The 18,584-nt window shown below is 37.7% G+C and overlaps 1 protein-coding gene across 1 annotated transcript in view; it reads right to left on the minus strand.

Moving 5' to 3' along the window:
* Nucleotides 1-18,584, minus strand: part of LOC108600343 (DNA N6-methyl adenine demethylase) — a 93,843-nt gene that overhangs the window by 5,326 nt on the left and 69,933 nt on the right. The window contains 5 exon segments of the mRNA XM_017987866.2: nt 359-2,295; nt 2,297-2,361; nt 2,364-2,921; nt 4,669-4,917; nt 4,975-5,136. Coding sequence (XP_017843355.2) covers nt 359-2,295; nt 2,297-2,361; nt 2,364-2,921; nt 4,669-4,917; nt 4,975-5,136 — 2,971 coding nt within the window.

The following is an 18,584-nucleotide window of genomic DNA, read 5'->3' on the forward strand; positions in this document are numbered from 1 at the left end:
GCTCAGTTGCCGGAGCTCAAACTGTTGAGAGCGCTTCGGTGCTCGTCTCACCACCGATCAGCAGAAAACACGTGAGAGAGAAACAAGTTTGAAGTGCTCTGTTCAGAGAGTGAGCGAGAGTCTGTACAATATTTCCCTGTTACTTCAGTGAGCAGACAGCTTGTAAAATTTTGGTTGAGCATATTTTGGGAGCTCTGCTCAAAACTATCGAATGCTTGCATTGAAAGTTGCTTTAATGATTGTTTATATATAAAGAAATTTTACAAACAAGTAACAGGTTATGTTTTCTTCCCCGCTACACTTCCCGCTAGAAATTGCCAGCACTATTTACTACCTAACTCTTGATTTTCAAACTTACCGAGATGCGTGTAGTAGGTGCCCGGCTCAGGTGGATTCTTGTCCGACTGGAAGCACTCGCATTCGGGTATTTCCGTTTTGTTGCCCTTTTCCAAGCGATCCGTTGTATCGAACATGGGATTGATCTTTTCATGCTTTACCACAATTTCGGGTATTTCATCGGGTTTTTGTTTTTTCAACGCCTTGCCCTTGAGTCCATTGTGCGCCTCGGCGAGCTCATCCTCATCTAAAATCTCCTCCTTGGGCTGTATGGCGAGAGCTAAGCAGCTGCCGTCTTTGAGATGCTCCGCAGTGGGTGGACGCGTGCCGCCCTGACGGCAGCAGCTGAAGCCATTGTTCAGTGGCTTCCCATCCGGCATGTAGGGATAGCCATGAGCATGATGACCATGACCCAGCATGCTCATGTCTTCAAGCTTGGGCTCCAGCATGCCGTGATGCGCCAGATGTGGTGGCGGTGGTGGTGGCGCGCCATGTCCTAGTGCGTAGCGATGAGCGGGTATGGGATACGCATGCGCTGGGATGTCCTTCTCATAGTTCGTGGGCAGTGGTATGATGCTGTTGGTGTCCGGCTTGCGATCCAGCTCCAGCATGCTGTTGCCATGCGCATGATGTGCGGGCTGCGTGGGCGGCTTGCCACGCCCACCATAGCCCTGATAGCCGGGCACAAAGCTCTGCTGAAAGTTCTGCTGAAAGCTGCCGGCGCCGGCGCCATAGTAGGCCGAGTTGTGATGATAGCCGGCGTAGTCCTGCTGATGCTGCTGATGCTGCACGGGCTGACCCTGACCGTCGTTCTGGCAAAAGTCCGCGTATTGTATAAAGTTTTGATAGTTGCGCTCGTAGCCCTCCATTTTGTTGGGCTGCTGGCCGCCGGGGCCGCCATGCGGCGGCATTAGGCCCGGCTCGGTTTTGATGTACTGCCCGTGATAGTCCTGCGCGCTGCCAGGCGGAGGCGGCGGATAGTGTGAGCCGTGTGCGGCTTTCAATCCACCGCCTGGGTCGTTGGCATTGCGATCGCGTTCGATTTCGGCTGCGGCGGCTTCGGCAGCGGCGGCAGCAGCAGCGCGCGACGCTTTGCTGCGACTGCGCGACTTTTTGGGCTGCACTGGGGGTGGCGCTATGGGCGGCGCTGCTTGTGGCGCCTCGCCGTGTGTGATGGTTGTATGTTGTCCTGGCTGATGTTGCTGCAGCTGCAGCTGCAATTGTTGCTCATTGCTGGCGTAGCCGCTGCCAGCTTGTGGCTTCTTAAAAGCTAAACAAAAGCGCAGACGCTCGTCTGCTGCTGTTGCTGCTGCTGCTGCGGCTGGTGTTGTTGTTGTATTTGCATGATGCGGCTTCCAGATTTGATCGCCACCAGCTCCGTTAGGCTCGGCAATGCTGCTCGATCCATTGGCGCTCAGCGCCGTTTCGGGTCGGAGATGGTGGCTATACGATAAAAAATGACCGGTCTGCTGTTGTTGTTGCTGCTGCTGCTGCTGTTGTTGCTGCTGCTGCTGCTGAGCAGTTGCTGCTTGCGCTTGCAGCTGCAGCTCAGGCGGCGAGTCCTTGCTGTCGCTTTTGCGCATTATCATGGACTTGATGCGCGTATTCAAATGCAGGCGTTCGCCTTGAGGCGCATACGCATCGCTGTTGAGTTGCTGCTGCTGCTGCTGCTGTGTGTTGCTCCAGTTCCAGTCTTGCATGGGTGGTGAAGCAAGATGTTGCTGCTGCTGTTGTTGCTGTTGCTGCTGTTGTGCATAGGGCTGCAGCACATTGCCATTGGGCGAGGGCGGCACTTGATTGGGCGATTGCGATACGATGCGTGGCTGCTGCTGCTGTTGCTGCTGTTGTTGCTGCTGCTGCTGCATTAGACTGCGGTTTGGTGATTGTGGCATTGCTTGTGTTTGCATGGGTGATGTTGTTGGTGCTGCTACGACTGCATTGCCATTGGGATTGGCAGCCAGCGTTGTTGCTGCTGCTGTTGTTGCTGCTGCTGCTGTTGCTGGCGCTGCTGTGGGCTGCTGCTGTTGTTGTCCGCTGTAGTCGCCTGGATATCCGTTACAATTGAGTGAGCGCGGCGGCACGCTGCTCACCCGCGGATATCCAGGCGTGTCGTTTCCCGACATGGCTTTGTTCAAATCAGCGCCCAAATGTTGCTGCTGCTGTTGCTGCTGTTGTTGCTGCTGCTGCTGTTGCTGCTGCTGTTGCTGCTGCTGCAAGCCCACAGCACTTGCTGGCACTGGCGCTGTTGATACCTGCCCGGCATAGCTGACGCCACCTGGTGCAAAACCCGCTGCTACGCTTTGTAATCCCACCTGGTTAATGGCGGGCGCACTGGACAGCTGCTGGCTCTGAAAGTCGTAGCGCTGCACTGGCGCGCCGTAGGGCGAGCGTCCGTAGTTGGGATCGAAGCCAAGTCCGGTCTGCACGTAACCATTTGATGGATAAGCATAGGACTGTGTCTGGAAATCCAACGAATTGAGCGATGTGATGGCCGCTGGAGTATTCTGTGGTATTTGCTGTATGAACTGGTTTTGCCAGCCCTGCGACGGATCCGCCTGCCATGTGGGATAGAAGGCCATGGGTGCCTGCAAAGAAAAGCAAAGCATATAAAGTTATATAAATAAATAAATAAATAAATATATATATAAATATATAAATATTGTAAATAATTCATAAGTTATTAAATTATTTTAATTTCAAGTGCTAGCTAATGACTTATTAATAAGCAGTTTGAATTTTGCTAGCTTGGAATTATATACAAATGAATAAAAAATAATAGTTAATATTCGAATTAATTTCAAATGTAAGCTAAAGCTTTGATTACTTACGTTTCGTTTATAGTTAATTACAAGTTTATGCTTTGCCTTCGTGGCAACTATTATTAATTTACATCCATATGTTTATTAGAAGTATTTAACTATCCTACTATTCCAATAGTAAGCGAACGATATAGCGCTATAGGTTAGTTATGCGAATTAAAGCGACGGCTATACTTATAATAATAACTATGCCTCGAATTAGACAAAGTCTTACATAGAACAGACTCGAATAGACTTTTCGATGCGACGAACTTGATATATAAAGAAAGTGATGAGACAAAGATCAAACGAAAAAGTGAGAGTGCAGCTGAGCAGAAGGCAAGTGCTAGGTAAACCAAGAGAGCGCGTTAGTGCAAGCGCAAAGAGGAGAGTGTAAAACTAAATTGCGACTATCTTAATATAGATCAGCTGTTTATAGCTGATGAGTTCAATTTATTTGGTCTGAGTTAATAATTATTTATGATTACCATTATTTTGTTTAACTTATGCAATTAGCTTAGTAATGCTCATTAAACTTTAATGATTTTTTTTATATTTTTTAGAGCAACGCAAAAATAAGCACGTGAATTTAGAGCGTAAAATCTGTGCCCAGCTCACACATCCTTTTTGCATTGTTATATATGTATAAAATATTTGCTTAATTGTTGTTAACCGCGCAGCAGCAGATTTGCACCCCCTTTAGTCAAAACGCCTAAAGCTATGCTACACATTTGTTTTGTTATGCCAGCATTGTTATTGTAGTCAGACTAACAAAACATAAAGCAAACGCGATAAAAATATCAAATGAATAAAAAAAAAACATGCGTATTGTTTGCATTTCATTTGCATTTTTACGAGCGCTAAAAATTATGAAAGTGAAATTTGTTATACAAACACACACACATGGGAAACACACACACACACAGCGGTCTAGCTGTGCAACAAAGGCGAACAACTGACAACGCCAGACACATAATAAAATCAAATGAAAATTTAAATTAAAATATAAATAATTTTAAATGACAATTTTTATGTGCCGCAACTGACAAGCTAAATGAAATTGGTAGGCTGCATGTGTGTATGTGTGTGTGTGTGTGTGTGTTTGCACCTTTCATTGCTATTGCAGCTGCTGCCGACAGCTGCTCGTGTTGTTGTTGCTGCTGTTGTGTGGTCTGGTCTGTGTTTTATTTTGCAAACATTTAGCAATCATTGATAAAAATCGAAAAATTGTTTATGAATGAACGTCTGTCTGTGTATGTGTGTGTGTGAATCAGTCTGTGTGTGTGTTCGGTACGTTCGTAATTCGTTTCGTTTTTGGTTTTTGTGTGCACAGCTGCAGTTGATTGCTCGTATGACGTATACGCAACGTTGACCAGCTACATTGTCGTATACACACACACACATAGACATGTATGTATGTTATTGTTGCTGACGTAAACTGATTGACTAGTCAAACATTTATGAAGGTCAATGTTCGGCATTTTGCTGTTAATTGAAATGAAATTGAATTTATTGTATTTTTATATAAACTTACCATAGGTTGTTGCGGTTGATCCTTCATGGTTTGTATTTGTGCTGTTATTTGATGTTGCTGCTGATGCAAATGTTGCTGTGATGCTTGATGTTGCTGCTGTTGCTGTTGCACCAGCTGCTGTTGTTGATGTTGTTGTTGTTGCTGCTGCTGCTGCAAGTGCTGCTGCTGTTGAAAATGTTGCTGCTGCGTTGCCTGCTGCTGCTGCTGATAATGTTGTAGCTGCGGCTGCTGTTGCTGTTGCAGCGTATACTGTTGCTGCTGCTGATATTGCTGCTGCTGCTGTTGTGGCTGCAAATTAGCTGCAACTGTTGCTGCTGCTGTTGTTGTTGTATTTGGCGATTGCTGCGGCAACAATGTTGCTGCTGCTGCTGCTGCTACTGGCGCTGGACTTAGACGTGGCGATGTTGCTGACGTTGCTGCAGCTGCATTCAGTTTAGTTGCTTTGGTTGAGCTTTTGCGGGCGCGTGACTGCAATGAGTAAAAAAATAAATTTAAGTAACAAATTGTTAACAAATTAAACTAAGCGTAAATTATGATGCAATGTTGCTTGCAATTAATTGTAGCAATTGTTGCTGTTGTTGTTGTGGGTGTCACGCTGACCTTCCAACAATAATTTCTTAAAGCTGCTTAGCTCAATTTACTTTAAGTGCTGCTGCTGCAATTAGTTGCTTGCGAATTGTTGTTGTAATTAAGAAAATTTGTTAGACGCGCAAATATTTTAATTGCCAAGCAGTCGCGCTCTACTCTGTTTACAGTTTGCAGTTTACAGTCCGCAACGTTAGTATAATTTATGCTTGCAACGTACACATAATTTCAACTTGCTTTATTTTTGCGTCTCGCTCGCTCTCTCTTACTATTTGTTGCAGCTAGCGCGTGTCTGCACGCCGGCAACATGTAAAATTTATGTGACCAGCGATTTATGTGCAATTTATTTGTGCAGCCAAATAACAAAAAAAAAAGAAAAACAACAACAATAAGCGCTAACAGCTGCGGCTGCCATTTGTTGTTGCTGTAGCTTGGACTAAGATATGTTGGCCGCGCCATTAAAGGCTTTTAAAATTTATGTTTATAAAAGAGTCTTTGTCGTTTTGCTTGCATTATTATTATTTTTTTTCGTAGCCGTAGTTTATGATTTTATTATATTACTTTAAAAGCTTGTGCAATTGCCTAGACTAGATTAGACTATAAACATTTTAAGGCTTGGCTTGGTTATGTCTAAATATTGTGGATTGTAAAAACCAAGTAATTTAATTTGAAGTTGCTTACAGCAACATTTTGTGCCAAAGTGTATATTATAGTTGGTTTAGCACTTATTATAGTCTACGCTGTTTCACTTTGCTGCAAGTCAAGCGCTTATAACTGTTAACTGCTATGACTTATAATTATTACTGCTAAATTCACGCACAAAGTGTATATCATAGTCGAGCATGACTTCTTATAGCCATCTCTTTCTAACTTTGCAGCAACATAATTAATTATAACTGCTATCTGCTATATGTAATAATTATTACTGCCAAATTTCTCAACAAAGTGTATCTTATAGTCGTGTAACACTTTTTATAGCCTGCGCTTTCTAACTTTGCAACAAATAAAACGTTTAGATCTGCTATTTGCTATAAATGTAATAATTTTTAATGCCAAATTCGCGCACAAAGTGTATCTTATAGTCGAGCATACTTTCTTAAAGCCTGCGCTTTTTAACTTTGCTGCAAACAAATAGTTTATATATGTTAACTGCTAGCATATTTAATTTAATTGACTGCCTAATGCTGCACAAAGTGTATATAATAGTCGACTACAGCTGCATCTAGCCTGCGCTCTTTAACTTTGCTGCCAACTATTCAATAAACTCTACTAACTGAAATATCTCAACACTTTTACTGCTTCATGCCGCACAAAGTGTATCTCATAGTGCCGCATGCCTTGCTTACGCTGCTGGCAAACAAAATCGATAATATCTGGCCCAGCGCTAAGTGTGTTTACGACTTGACAGATAAGTTCGCTTTCAAGTGGCTCAGCTGCTTCAAATTCAAAAAGTTAATTTAAAATGCTCAAGTGCAGAAATTATTAAAAAGAAAATACACTCGAGTGACTACGCTATCTATTAATAATAATTGCTATTTATTAATAACTTAATGCAGACTATTTTTGGGCTACCCAATTGCTTTGCTGCTAACAATTGCGTTTAGGCCAATTAGCTGAGCTGAGCAAATCGTTTGTGCAAATTGCCAACTGTTAAATATGATTTATATTTTCTATGTGTGTGTATACAAATGTAAAATATTTCAACATATGAGCATAATGCTATGCAAATAGTAGCAACGACAACAACAAGGACTAAAGGCAATTGCCTACTACACAATTGTAAATCCAATTGCAGGCAACTTGGGCTCAGCTGAGCACAAGGCTAACAAATAACTTGAGCAAATACAGTTTGAAGCATTTATTTTTTATGTGTGTGTGTATATATGTGTGTGTGTGTGTGTATTTTGGGGTGTGGCTGGGCTGCTTTTATTTGCATGGCAAACTCAGCTACGAGCACAGGTGCCAAATGCTCGCATAAAAATTCCAATAAATTTGCACGCAATTTATTCCGAAAACATTAAATTGCCAATTATATTTTGCTATAGCATTTATATAAAAATTCTAGCATATACGCTGTGTTTATTCATAGGCAAACATGTGCATTAATTAAGGTAACAAAATGTTTGCTTAGACAGTAAACAAACAATAAGTAATCACAATAGTCAATAAACAAATGTAAACTGAAGCTAAAATTGAGAGCAAAAATATTTTAGAAAATATAAAAAATGCCTAAACCATTTGCAACGCTACTTCAATAAGTGCAGCTAAATTTTATATATTTTATAAAATATTTTGAAAATGTCAAAAACTATTTTCAACGCTTCTTCAGTTATTGAAGCTAAAATAGAAAGCAAAAATATTTTACAAAATATTTAAAATTTGCTAAGTTCAATTTCAATGCTTCTTCAATAATTAAAGCTAAAATAGAGAGAAAAAATATTTTAGAAAATATTAAAAATTGCTTAAGTCATTTGCAACGCTTCTTTAAAAATTGAAGCTAGTGTAGAGCGCAAAAATATTTTAGAAAATGTCAAAAACCATTTTCATCATTGCAAAATATTTAAAATTTTCTAAGTTCAATTTCAATGCTTCCTCAATAATTAAAGCTAAAATAGAGAGCAAAAATGATTTATAAAATATTTTAAAATGCCAAAAACCAATTTCAACTCTTCTACAATATTTGTAGCTAAATTAAAAAATATTTAAAAATGCCAAGTTCAATTTCCATTCTTCTTCAATAATTTTACATTATTGCAGTTGAGCAGTGAATTTTTTTTACTTTGCTGTTAATGCATTTTCTCATTTTATTTACACACAGTTCATAAAACTTAATTAAATGTTTATGAACGACGTTTGTTTGCACTCGCGCAGCTCGCGGCAACTTTACAACAATTTTATATTTATTCTGCTTCTCTGTTGTTTTTTCTGTGTGTGTGTTTTTTTTTATGCTATGTCAATGCAGTTTTATTTATTTCTTGGTTAGGTAAACAAGCATAAAGTAAAGAAGCGCGTAGATAGCTAGAGATAGAGATTAGTGCGCTCTTATCTGTGTAAGAAGAAGAAGAAGCAGCGGCTGCAGTTGCAACGTGCAACGAACTAAGCGCTGCGTGGCCTTCGAGCAAGACTTGGGTAACTTTAACAGTTTCAACTAAAAATGTGTTGAAAAGAAAATTGCGCGCTATGTAAACAGCAATTAGTTATGTATGTATGTGTGTGTGTGTATGTGTGTGTGTGTGTGTAAGTGCGCCAGTATTTACATTGAATTGTTTGCTTGTGTGCGTGTGTTGATAAGCAGGCAAAATAAAATGTATAAAAAAAAAGGTTAGCATTTTACTTTATTTACTTTTCGCTTTTTTACGTTTTTCTGTCTTTGTCTGGTTCGGCTTGAGTGACGCTGACGATGCGCTACACTGCAGCTGAGTGAGCAGGCTAATAGCTTATAAATATATGTGCATATATGTATGTATGTATGTATGTGTTGAGCTGTTGTATATTTAAGTAGAGCTTAGCACTAAATGTGCCAGAGATTGAGGTCTGGCTCTCTATACTGAGGATTTAGTGTATGTAGGAAGTGGAAAACAATTGCAAATGGCATAGCAAACGTCTTAGCGGTTTTATGCAATTTTATGCAAGTTGCTGCATGCAAGAAAATGCACAAATGCTAAATGAAAAGCAGCGAACTAAGTTATTGATACGGTTATATAGTTAAAAGCAACTATTACTGTTGGCTTTATGCAATTTTATGCAAGTTGCTACATGCATGAAAATGCAGAAATGACAACTAAAGCGAGTTGCAGTTAAATTTCTTTTGTAATTAGGTTTAACTTAAGCGAACTAAGTTATAGCTATAGTCATATAGTTCAGTTATAGGATTATATGCAAATTTTATGCAAGTTGCTGCATGCAAGAAAACGCATAAATGGCTAAAAGAAAAGTTAGTTGCAGCTTGCAATTTCTTTTGTAACTAAGTAGCTTTTAGTCGAACTTAGTTATATCTTATAGTATGACAGCCGATCATGATCATGAAGGCTTGTAAATAATTATAGCTCAACTGCAAATGACTTGAGCTGGCCATAAATAAGCAACTCGCTCTCTCTTGCTCTCTCTCTGCTCTACAGCTTAGCTAGCTATCTCTGTCTTATGCTGACATTGATAAGACTGAGGACGCGGCGCCCTAATAACACCTCCAAGCACGTCTGTGTGTATGTGCCTCATAAATTACACACACACACACACACACACACACAACTGGGGTTATGCCATATAAATTATTTACATGTCCCCAAAGTCAAAGTTTTGCTGATAAGCGCAGCAAAAAAAAAACATAAAGCCTCAAAAGTAAATGCAGTTGCCTCTCTCTCTCTCGCTCTCTCTCGCTCTCTGTTGAACGTACACAAATTGTAAATCAACTAAATATTTGTATGTAATTCTATTTGTTAGCTTAGAGCTCTTATATAATTGTATGCGCTTCATTGTTTAATCAAGCGCCGGGGCAATTAAAATTAACAACAACAAAAATTGTGCAACATTTGCATTTGCAACACATTTCATTTTGCTTTTAATGATGCATGCAATTTGTATGATTGCAACACACACACACAAAGACACAGAGACATTGCTATATAAATAGACAACATTTTCATAGTCCATGCTCATTGCACACCTCAGTGGCAGCTCAAATATTTAACTTGTATTTCGTATTCATGCTAATTTTGCATTTTCCCTCAACAATTTTTGTACACACACACAGACAGACGCAGATATCCTTGCAACACACACACACACACACGCATACATAAAGCTTGGGCACGTTATTATGCTGCAGTCAGCGTTACTATGGGCAGCAACTAGCATATTTTGGCTTAATTTCTTGAGTTTTATATTTTTAGTTATAACTTAGCTGGCTTAATAACAATTGCTAGCTGATTAAAATTTTTATTAAATAAATTAATCATTTTTAAACATTTTTATGCAATGCACATAAATTTTGCAGAATTTTCAAACTGAAGCGTTGATTATTTGCTTTGAAGTGTAAAAAATAGCGCGGAAAAATTAATGCAAAATATTTACTAAAATTATTAATTGGCTCTACATTTTTTTTATAGTTATTATCGGCATTGGCATATTGCCAGCAAATATAAACATTTAAAGTTCTATATATGATTGTAAATATAGATAGATATGTTACATACATATATGATATAACTTATAGCTATTAAATTGGCATTGCCATTGTTTGAGGAGCGGCTGAGTTTGTGCTCTAAGCACAAAATAAAAGTACAAGTTACTTATATATTAAGCTTATTAGTATAAGTGTTAAGTTCACAGCACGCTAGCTTTGAAATTTATGCACAAAATTTGCATCTCTTTGCCCATAGTGCAGTTAGTGTAACTTCAAACTCTCTTGCTCTCTCGCTCTCGCTCTCGCTCTCACTCGCTCTTTGAATTTTTATGGCGTAGCAGCTGAAATGCTTGTCTATGCATTGGACATTGTATGGCACGGCTATCTTTAGGCAACACACACCACACACATACACATACAATTGCATTAGCTTTATGTGTGTGTGTCTCTTGTAATTGTACGTGTCGAGTTTGCGCTATAGAGCAGACTACAGTTTTCCTTTTATAACTCAGCTCAGCTTGTTAGACTTTGTTGACGTTGAAACTAAGTGTGTGTGTATGTGTGTGTATTTTATTCAATTTAGCTTTCAATTAGGCTGCAATTGTTCGCCTCGCTCGTTGGCTTGCATTCTTAAACAGCACTCAGCAGCAGCAGCACTCACTCTATCAAAAATATTCAACTGCAAACAAGAAAATGCCAACGCCAACACTTAATAATTAGCTAACTGGGTATGCTCGACTAATACAAAAGCAACATGCATAGCGCTAGTCTAGCATTGGCTGCTTCTATCCTTTCAACATTTGCGTTTTGGCTGCACTCACATCATTATTTTGATTGAATATGTGCGCTAAATGAAATTGGAAAATGGCTGGCAACGAAAATATTTGCTGACTGCATTACTCAGCGTTGGGTTTGCGCCGCTTGGGCAGTAAATTATAATGCGTCTGGGTAATCAATAGTGCAAATATTTGCAAATCAGCTGCGCTTTTTACTCTTACCACTCCAAAAAAAAAAAAAAAAATAAAATAAATGCATTTCATTTGCTGTAGCTGTTATATAATTTGCGAAAATGTTGCATTTACTACGCCAGTTTACTTTTTTTTTTTTGTTTAAACACGTTTTTATTGTATGAATCAGCGTCTGTGTGAGTGGCATAAATTATCGATGAGTGCGGGACTCTCTACTCGTAAGTGAGCAAAGCAAACGAGTTTTGATTATAACTTTAGCAACCAAAAGTCACGATATTTCACATGCTTAATATAACGTTTGATAATTGATTATCAATAAAATAAGCAGCAATTATAAAAAGAAATAATTGTCAATATCGTCAAATTAGGCAACAATTATGATTAAAATTCCGAAGATCTCTTTGCTCTTTCATCGATTGATAAAAGTAGAAAAAATGGGAAGTAAATATGTACAACTATAAAATCGAACTTCTATATTATATAGCTCTACTGTATTTAAATAAAAAGTATTTAAAAAGCTGTAACGCTTAATAAAATAAGCAAAATTACGAGTGCTGCTATAATTGATTTGATGTATTTAAATAAAAAATATTTTAAAAATAAATAAATAAATAAAACTTAAATAATCTTCTCTAGCTCTAAATATTATTTTCTTCAGTGAAGTCATAGCCATAGCTATGTGCATTTTATTTTTATTCAAATCTTCCATTGCAATATGGCTATATAGAGTATTTTCTTAGTCTACCAACTTTATATACAAACTGCTTATTTTTTATTGTAGCATCTTAGCCTGCTCAGCTCTAGCTCTAAATATTGTTTGATTTAGTAAAGTCATAGCCATAACTTTTTTTTTATTTCTATTCAAACTCAAGCATAATATTCTATAATCTTCCATTGCAACATTGCTTTATAGAGTATTTATCCTAATTTTTTATTGCCTGCTCATCTCTAGCTCTAAATATTGTTAACTTCAGTAAAGTCATAGCCATAACTATGTTTCTTTTATGCAAACTCAAGCCAAATTATCTCAAATCTTCCAACATTACTTTGTAGAGTATTTTCTTAGTCTACCTACTTATTTTTTTTTATTGCCTGCTCAGCTCTAGCTCTAAATATTGTTAACTTCAGTAAAGTCATAGCCATAACTATGTGCATTTTATTATTATAAAAATTAATTTATCAACCTTAACTTTCTAGAGTATTTGCACAGTCTGTCTTGCCTATATGCAAACTGCTTGCTTTAGCTTTTAGCCTAAAACGAAATCTTAGCAATTGTATTCGTGTGTTCTTTGTTTTTGTTGTTGTTGTTTTAATTATTGCCATTAATTTTGGCATGTCGGAGTCGTTAACGAATTCCTTAGCCATTTTTTTTTTCGGCACGCCATGCGCTGCTTTAATGTGCTTTCGTGTTTTGCTATTGCTGCTGCTGCTGCCTCTTCCTTGTTGCTGTTGCCTCTTGCCACAGACGCTCATTAGTTTGTATTGCGAGCGTATTATGCTAGGCTTGAATTTCTTTCTTTAGTTGGTTGCTGCTGTTGCTGCTGCTGCTGCTGCTGCTTTTCTTCTAATCTGTGTCTTGACTGGCGTTTTAGAATTGATGTCATGCCATTTGTCAATTGCCAGGCGACTGTCTGCGGCAAAGGCAAATGCAATTACACACACACACACACAGTCAAGGTTAAATGCGTGTGTGTGTGTGTGCTTAATTAATGCAGCACTAATTGAGGCATAAATAAAGCAATTATGCAGCAATTGAAATGCAGAGTAAATTAAAAAATAAATAAAATATATTAACGCTGCCGCTTGCAACGTGAGCGTATAATAAATTTATATTTAAAGTTGACTGCCGCTTTAATGAGCAAACAAAATGGCGCATCTGCCTAGCCTAAGCCTAAAGTCGTGACAAAAGTTAATTACAAACGAAAAAAAAAGCGCAAATGGCAGCGAACTGACTCGTGTTGCAGCTGCAAGTTGCAGACAGACAACTCGTCACAGGCAGTTAGACATTGTTGCATTAAGCGATTGGCAGTTAGGCATAACAAGTGAATGGCTAGAAAGTTGCAGCAGAACAGTCAACAGCGAGTTTGGGGCCAATTTAAAGCTAATGATTGAACTTGTTGAAAATGCAAGCTGCAATATTTAAACTTATGCTAATCACTTTGGACATAGCTCTAGTTTAGCTTTAAATACTCTACTGCATATAAATTCTAATTGCAACATTGTCTGCTGCATTAGCAACAAATGCATTATTTACAGTTCAGCTGGCAGTTATGCTAATCCCCTGACTTTGTTTGCCAGCCCTGAACTCCACACACATGTGGCTCTGTCTCTATATTTTATTGTACGCTCTATTTGCATACAAATTGCATTGTTTGGTTGCTGGTTACAAGATTCGCAGCTTTACTTGTTATTATTATAGCATGCATTACATTCTTTTTTTATAATTACAAATTTTAAATGTAAATTGCTTAAGTAAACAACAACAATTCGCCCACAACATTTGCAATTTGTGTGTCACAATTTCAGTTGCCACTGTATGTTGTCGTAATTGCGATTATATGCAACTGTTGCTGGTTGCTGCTACAACGACAACAGTTGCTAGTACTAGTAGCTGGTTATCCTTTTAGCTGCACGCGATGATTTAATGCCTTGTGCCACTTCATTTCAGCTTGCTAGCATATTTAAATTATTATTATGGCAACGGCAGCAGCAGCAACAACAACAACAGCACAACAGCAACATGCTGCTGCTGCTGCTGCAACAGCAACAGAAAATAATTAAAAACTTGTCTTAAATTGCCATAAATTCATGTCAAAGAACGTCGTCCAAATTGCCATACATATATTTAGTTGTTTTACTTCCCTCTCGCTCTGTCTCTCTTTTGCAGTCTTTCCCTCTTCCTTTATTATTATTATTTTTTTTTTGTGTAATGTTTGCTGTGTTAATCAAAGCAGACTGCACGACTATGGCAACCAGTTTGACAGCTTTGTTAATAAAGCGCAATTTTCAACTCGAAATTAAAGTTGAACTACACTCAAGTTTTGTTCCCTTTATAAAGCGTATCAACTAGTCGAACTAGTATATTCTTATTATATATCGCTTTGTTGCTTTTATTAGTTACTTTTGACCGCTTATTTGCTTTCCTTTCAGGCATTTAACTATTCTAAAGTCTGTCACCCTTTATAAAGCGTATCAATTAGTCCAGCCAGCTTATAATTTTTTATTATAATTCTTTCTCACTATTTTTAGTTACTTGTCGTAGCTGTTTTTACTGCTTATTTGCTTTCATTTTAGTCATTTAATTGCACTAACGACTTTTTCCTTTCATAAAGCGTATCATTTAGTCGAGCTAGCTTAACTTATTGTATAACAATCTCTTTCTCACTATTTTTAGTTACTTTTCCTGCTTATTTGCTTTAAGTTACTCATTTAACTTTTCTAAATTCTTGTTCCATTTATAAAGCGTATCAACTAGTCGACTTTTGCTCGTTGCGCTTTATTACAATCTCTTTGTTGCCATTATTATGCTGCTTGTCGTATTGCTCTTTTTTTTTGCTGCGTATTTGTTTTCATTTATTTATATATTATTATCTCTATTTTGTTTTCTTAATTGCATAAACTAGTTTACTGCAGCTGGTTTGGCTTGAACTTCTTCTTCTTCTTAACATTTTGTGAAAATTGTTGTTACTGTTCGTTCGACTTTCCAGTTACTGTTAGTTTGCTGTAGCTTAAATTGTTAATTAACGCTTTATATATTATTTTTTATTATTTTTTTGCTGAAAGTGCAACAACTTATCGTAGATAGTGTAATTATATATATATGTGTGTGTGTGTGTGACTCATATACGAGCAGGAAAAAACTCATTACGCTTTGACGCGCAACGGAAATGCCAATTTTTTTTCTTATTACTTTTTTTTAAGCATTTATTTTTGTAATTTGCTTGTTCTTCATTTTGCTGAGCTTAATATTTATGCAAATAAATTTGCATAGTTTAAGCACACACACACACACACATGTGTGTGTATATACATAACGTACTGTATGTTTAGGGCTATGAATCATTTATATGTAAACTTGCGTGTTTTCTATTTGCATTATCTTTAGCTTTTTTAATAGTTTTTTCATGGAAACTGATTAAATTGAATGCTTAGTCATATAAATTGTGAATTTAAGTTAAAAAAAACAACAACTGAACATTTAATGACGCTCATTAAATCATCTATCAAAAAAAACTAATATATGGAAATTGAGCTTATTTTATGAACTTGTCAACAAATTGATTTATTAGGCAAGAGTTTCAAGTTTCAGTGTGGCAACTCGCTGTAGTCAAAGTAACGAGTAGGCGCACACGTTAATAGCCAAAACTAATTACTAAGCATTGCGTAACATTTAAATTTTAAATGTTGACATTAAGTAATTTGTCTTCATTTATTTAGTCGGCGCACAATTTGTTTATTGATTTGCATGCGCTCGTTAACAATTTTTTATGCACACATACACACATATGTATGGCTGTGTGTGTGTAACAGCTGTGTGGCTGCTAAACAAGCCAAACAAAACTTTTGCCTGGCAACGCGCAAAAACAATAAACAAAGTTGTATATAAAACAATTTTTGGCGCGCATACAAATAAAAACAACAACAATTAAATCAAACTACACAAAAAGTCAAGCGAGCAGCAGCACGTGAGCCAGCAACAGCAACAGCAACTAGCAAACAGCAACCAGCAACAAAAAAAGTATCGATACCTGTGGGCAAACAGGGGGGGGGGGCGGGGAGTGCTGTGTGTTTGTTATGCGCATAGCTTGTGACAAGCAAATGTTGCTGGTGTTGATGAATGACCATTTATTGCGCATGTTGTTGCTGTTGACGTGTGTTGTCAAGTGCAGCAGCAGCAGCAGCAGTCAAATGACTCAATTTACAATAGTAAAAAATGCTAGACGCGTTGCTGTCTTGTTTGTAAAATGTCAACGACGTCACAACATGCATATATACATACATATATATATATATATATATATATATAGCAACATGTAACTGTGTGTTAGTTTTAAGTTTTGTATGCTTTGCGTTTGTTGAACTCGCGACTGTGGCATGAGGTTAATTGACCTCGTGCTTAATGCAAAAATAAATATAATTTTTTTTAGCTTTGCTCTCTCGCTTGTTCAGCCAGCAGCAGCAGCTAAAGGGTTATTGTTGTTGTTGCTGTTGCTGTTGCTGTTGCTGTGTAGTTGATAGCAAAGCAAACAACAAAAGCAAAACATGTTTAAAGTGTTTTCATTATTTGCTTTGCAGCTCAAGCTGAAATAAATTTAGACATTTTTTAAGCTAAGCTAAGCATTTTAAATTTCATTCATAGCGCGTTTGCAACACTCCCACTCACTCGCACACTCGCGCTATCTCGCTCTTAGCTATGCTATGACTTCATTAGCAGCGCAAAAAATTCACCACCTGCCACACCTTTTAATATACTCAAGCGTCTGTAGCTATATATCTATATATACTTTGATTATTTGCTTGTACTCAATTTCTTATTGCTGCTGCTTGATTTTTTTTTTTGATTTGTTTGTTTTAAGCTTTTTAAATTATTTTCTACATATAATTAGAAAATAATGTTGCCTACTTTTGGTTCAATGAACTGTGCGCATGCCACGCCCTATTTAAGCTTAAGCTTAAGAGCTTAGTGCAAATTGCTTGAGCGCTAAATTAAAGTTGCTTGAATTAGTTTTAATAGCTGAGCGCGCTAGACAATTAAATGGGCTGAGTGGAAGAAGAAGCAGCAGCAGCAACTTAGTGGCAAGTACTAGAGCTAGAAGCTCATACTACAGCATAGCTTTGCTTAAATATTTCATGCTTAAATATTGTGCCAATTAAATGTTAATTTATTATTAAAATATACACAACGACGCCAACATAAATTATTATTAATATTAACATAATAAAATATGCTAGCTGTTGTGCATATTTAAACGAAATTCTTAGCTTGCTATAAATTAATTGTGCGCATAGCGTATGCAAAATGCAAATAGAGTACGCGCTGCTTTTAATTAAATTTAATTATTAGCAAGGCACAATTAAAAGACAGCAGAGAAGTTCAACGAACCAAAAAGTTCGCTGCACGCATTTGCCAAAAAAACAAAAAATAAAGAAAAAAATGAAGAGCTGAAGAGACTTAAACTGAACTTTTGGCCAAGAGCAATTTGTTTGTTGTTGAGCACTTGGCTGTCGCACTTGACATGTGAAGAGCGAGGCTCAGCAGGATTTATGTGGCTATAGCTGAGCGTTATTTATCCAATCGTTTTGAAATTTTCACAATCGGTCGAAAACATGACTAGGCAATTTGTGATTTATTTCAGCTAAAAATAAATTGCAATTTAATTATTTTATGCGCTGCATTTCCGTTTTGTCAACAAAAGAAAGTAATTTGTTACAAAAGATTTGAGTTGTAATTAGTACTACAGGCTTGACAGCTTATTCGGCTGCTGCATGCCACATGCGCTGGTTTTATATGCCACATCATTAAGTTACTTAATCACTGTATTTAATTTCACAACAGTTTCAACTTGTGCCTCATTATCTGCAACGAAATGAAATAAACGAACTGCGACATGCGCTGGGGCGAGAGCGGGGGGAGTGGGCGGTTGCATGAATCACGACGACAACAACATTTTGCAGTTAGCAACGTTTTTATTGTTATTTTTAGTATTTAATTTGGCGGAAATGCAGCGCTAATTGGCGTTACTTTATTGTTTCAAAAAAAGATACTTAACCAGGCCGAAAAAAACAAGTTAGCCAGCTGCAACTTACCTGCAATGAGAAAAGAAAAGATATATAGTTTAGTTAAGTGAAAATAACATTTAAACTAATTAAATAGAGTAGAAGTTGCAGCAACAGCTCAATTCCCTCAACAGCAATCAGCGTCCCTTGCACGTAATTATAACAATTGATTGCAATTTATAGTGCGGCAGGTAGAGCCAGACACACACACACACACACTGATACATACTGCCTTAAGTTGTTATCCTTGAAATAGTACAATGCCGTGTATTGGAGGCTGCGCGACTGCGCAAAGAGCGAAGCGTAGGTAAACACTCAAGAACGTGCGATAAAAATCGTGTAAAGGGCACAAAAAAAAAAAAACAAAATAAAGAGAAACAGGCTGTGGCAGGCAAACGAGGCAAGAAGACAAACTGCTTTTCAGATTTCAATTCTTTGTTGCCGCAGCGAGCTCAGCAACGTTC

This window comes from Drosophila busckii, chromosome 3L (genome assembly GCF_011750605.1).
Source record: "Drosophila busckii strain San Diego stock center, stock number 13000-0081.31 chromosome 3L, ASM1175060v1, whole genome shotgun sequence".
NCBI lineage: Eukaryota > Metazoa > Arthropoda > Insecta > Diptera > Drosophilidae > Drosophila > Drosophila busckii.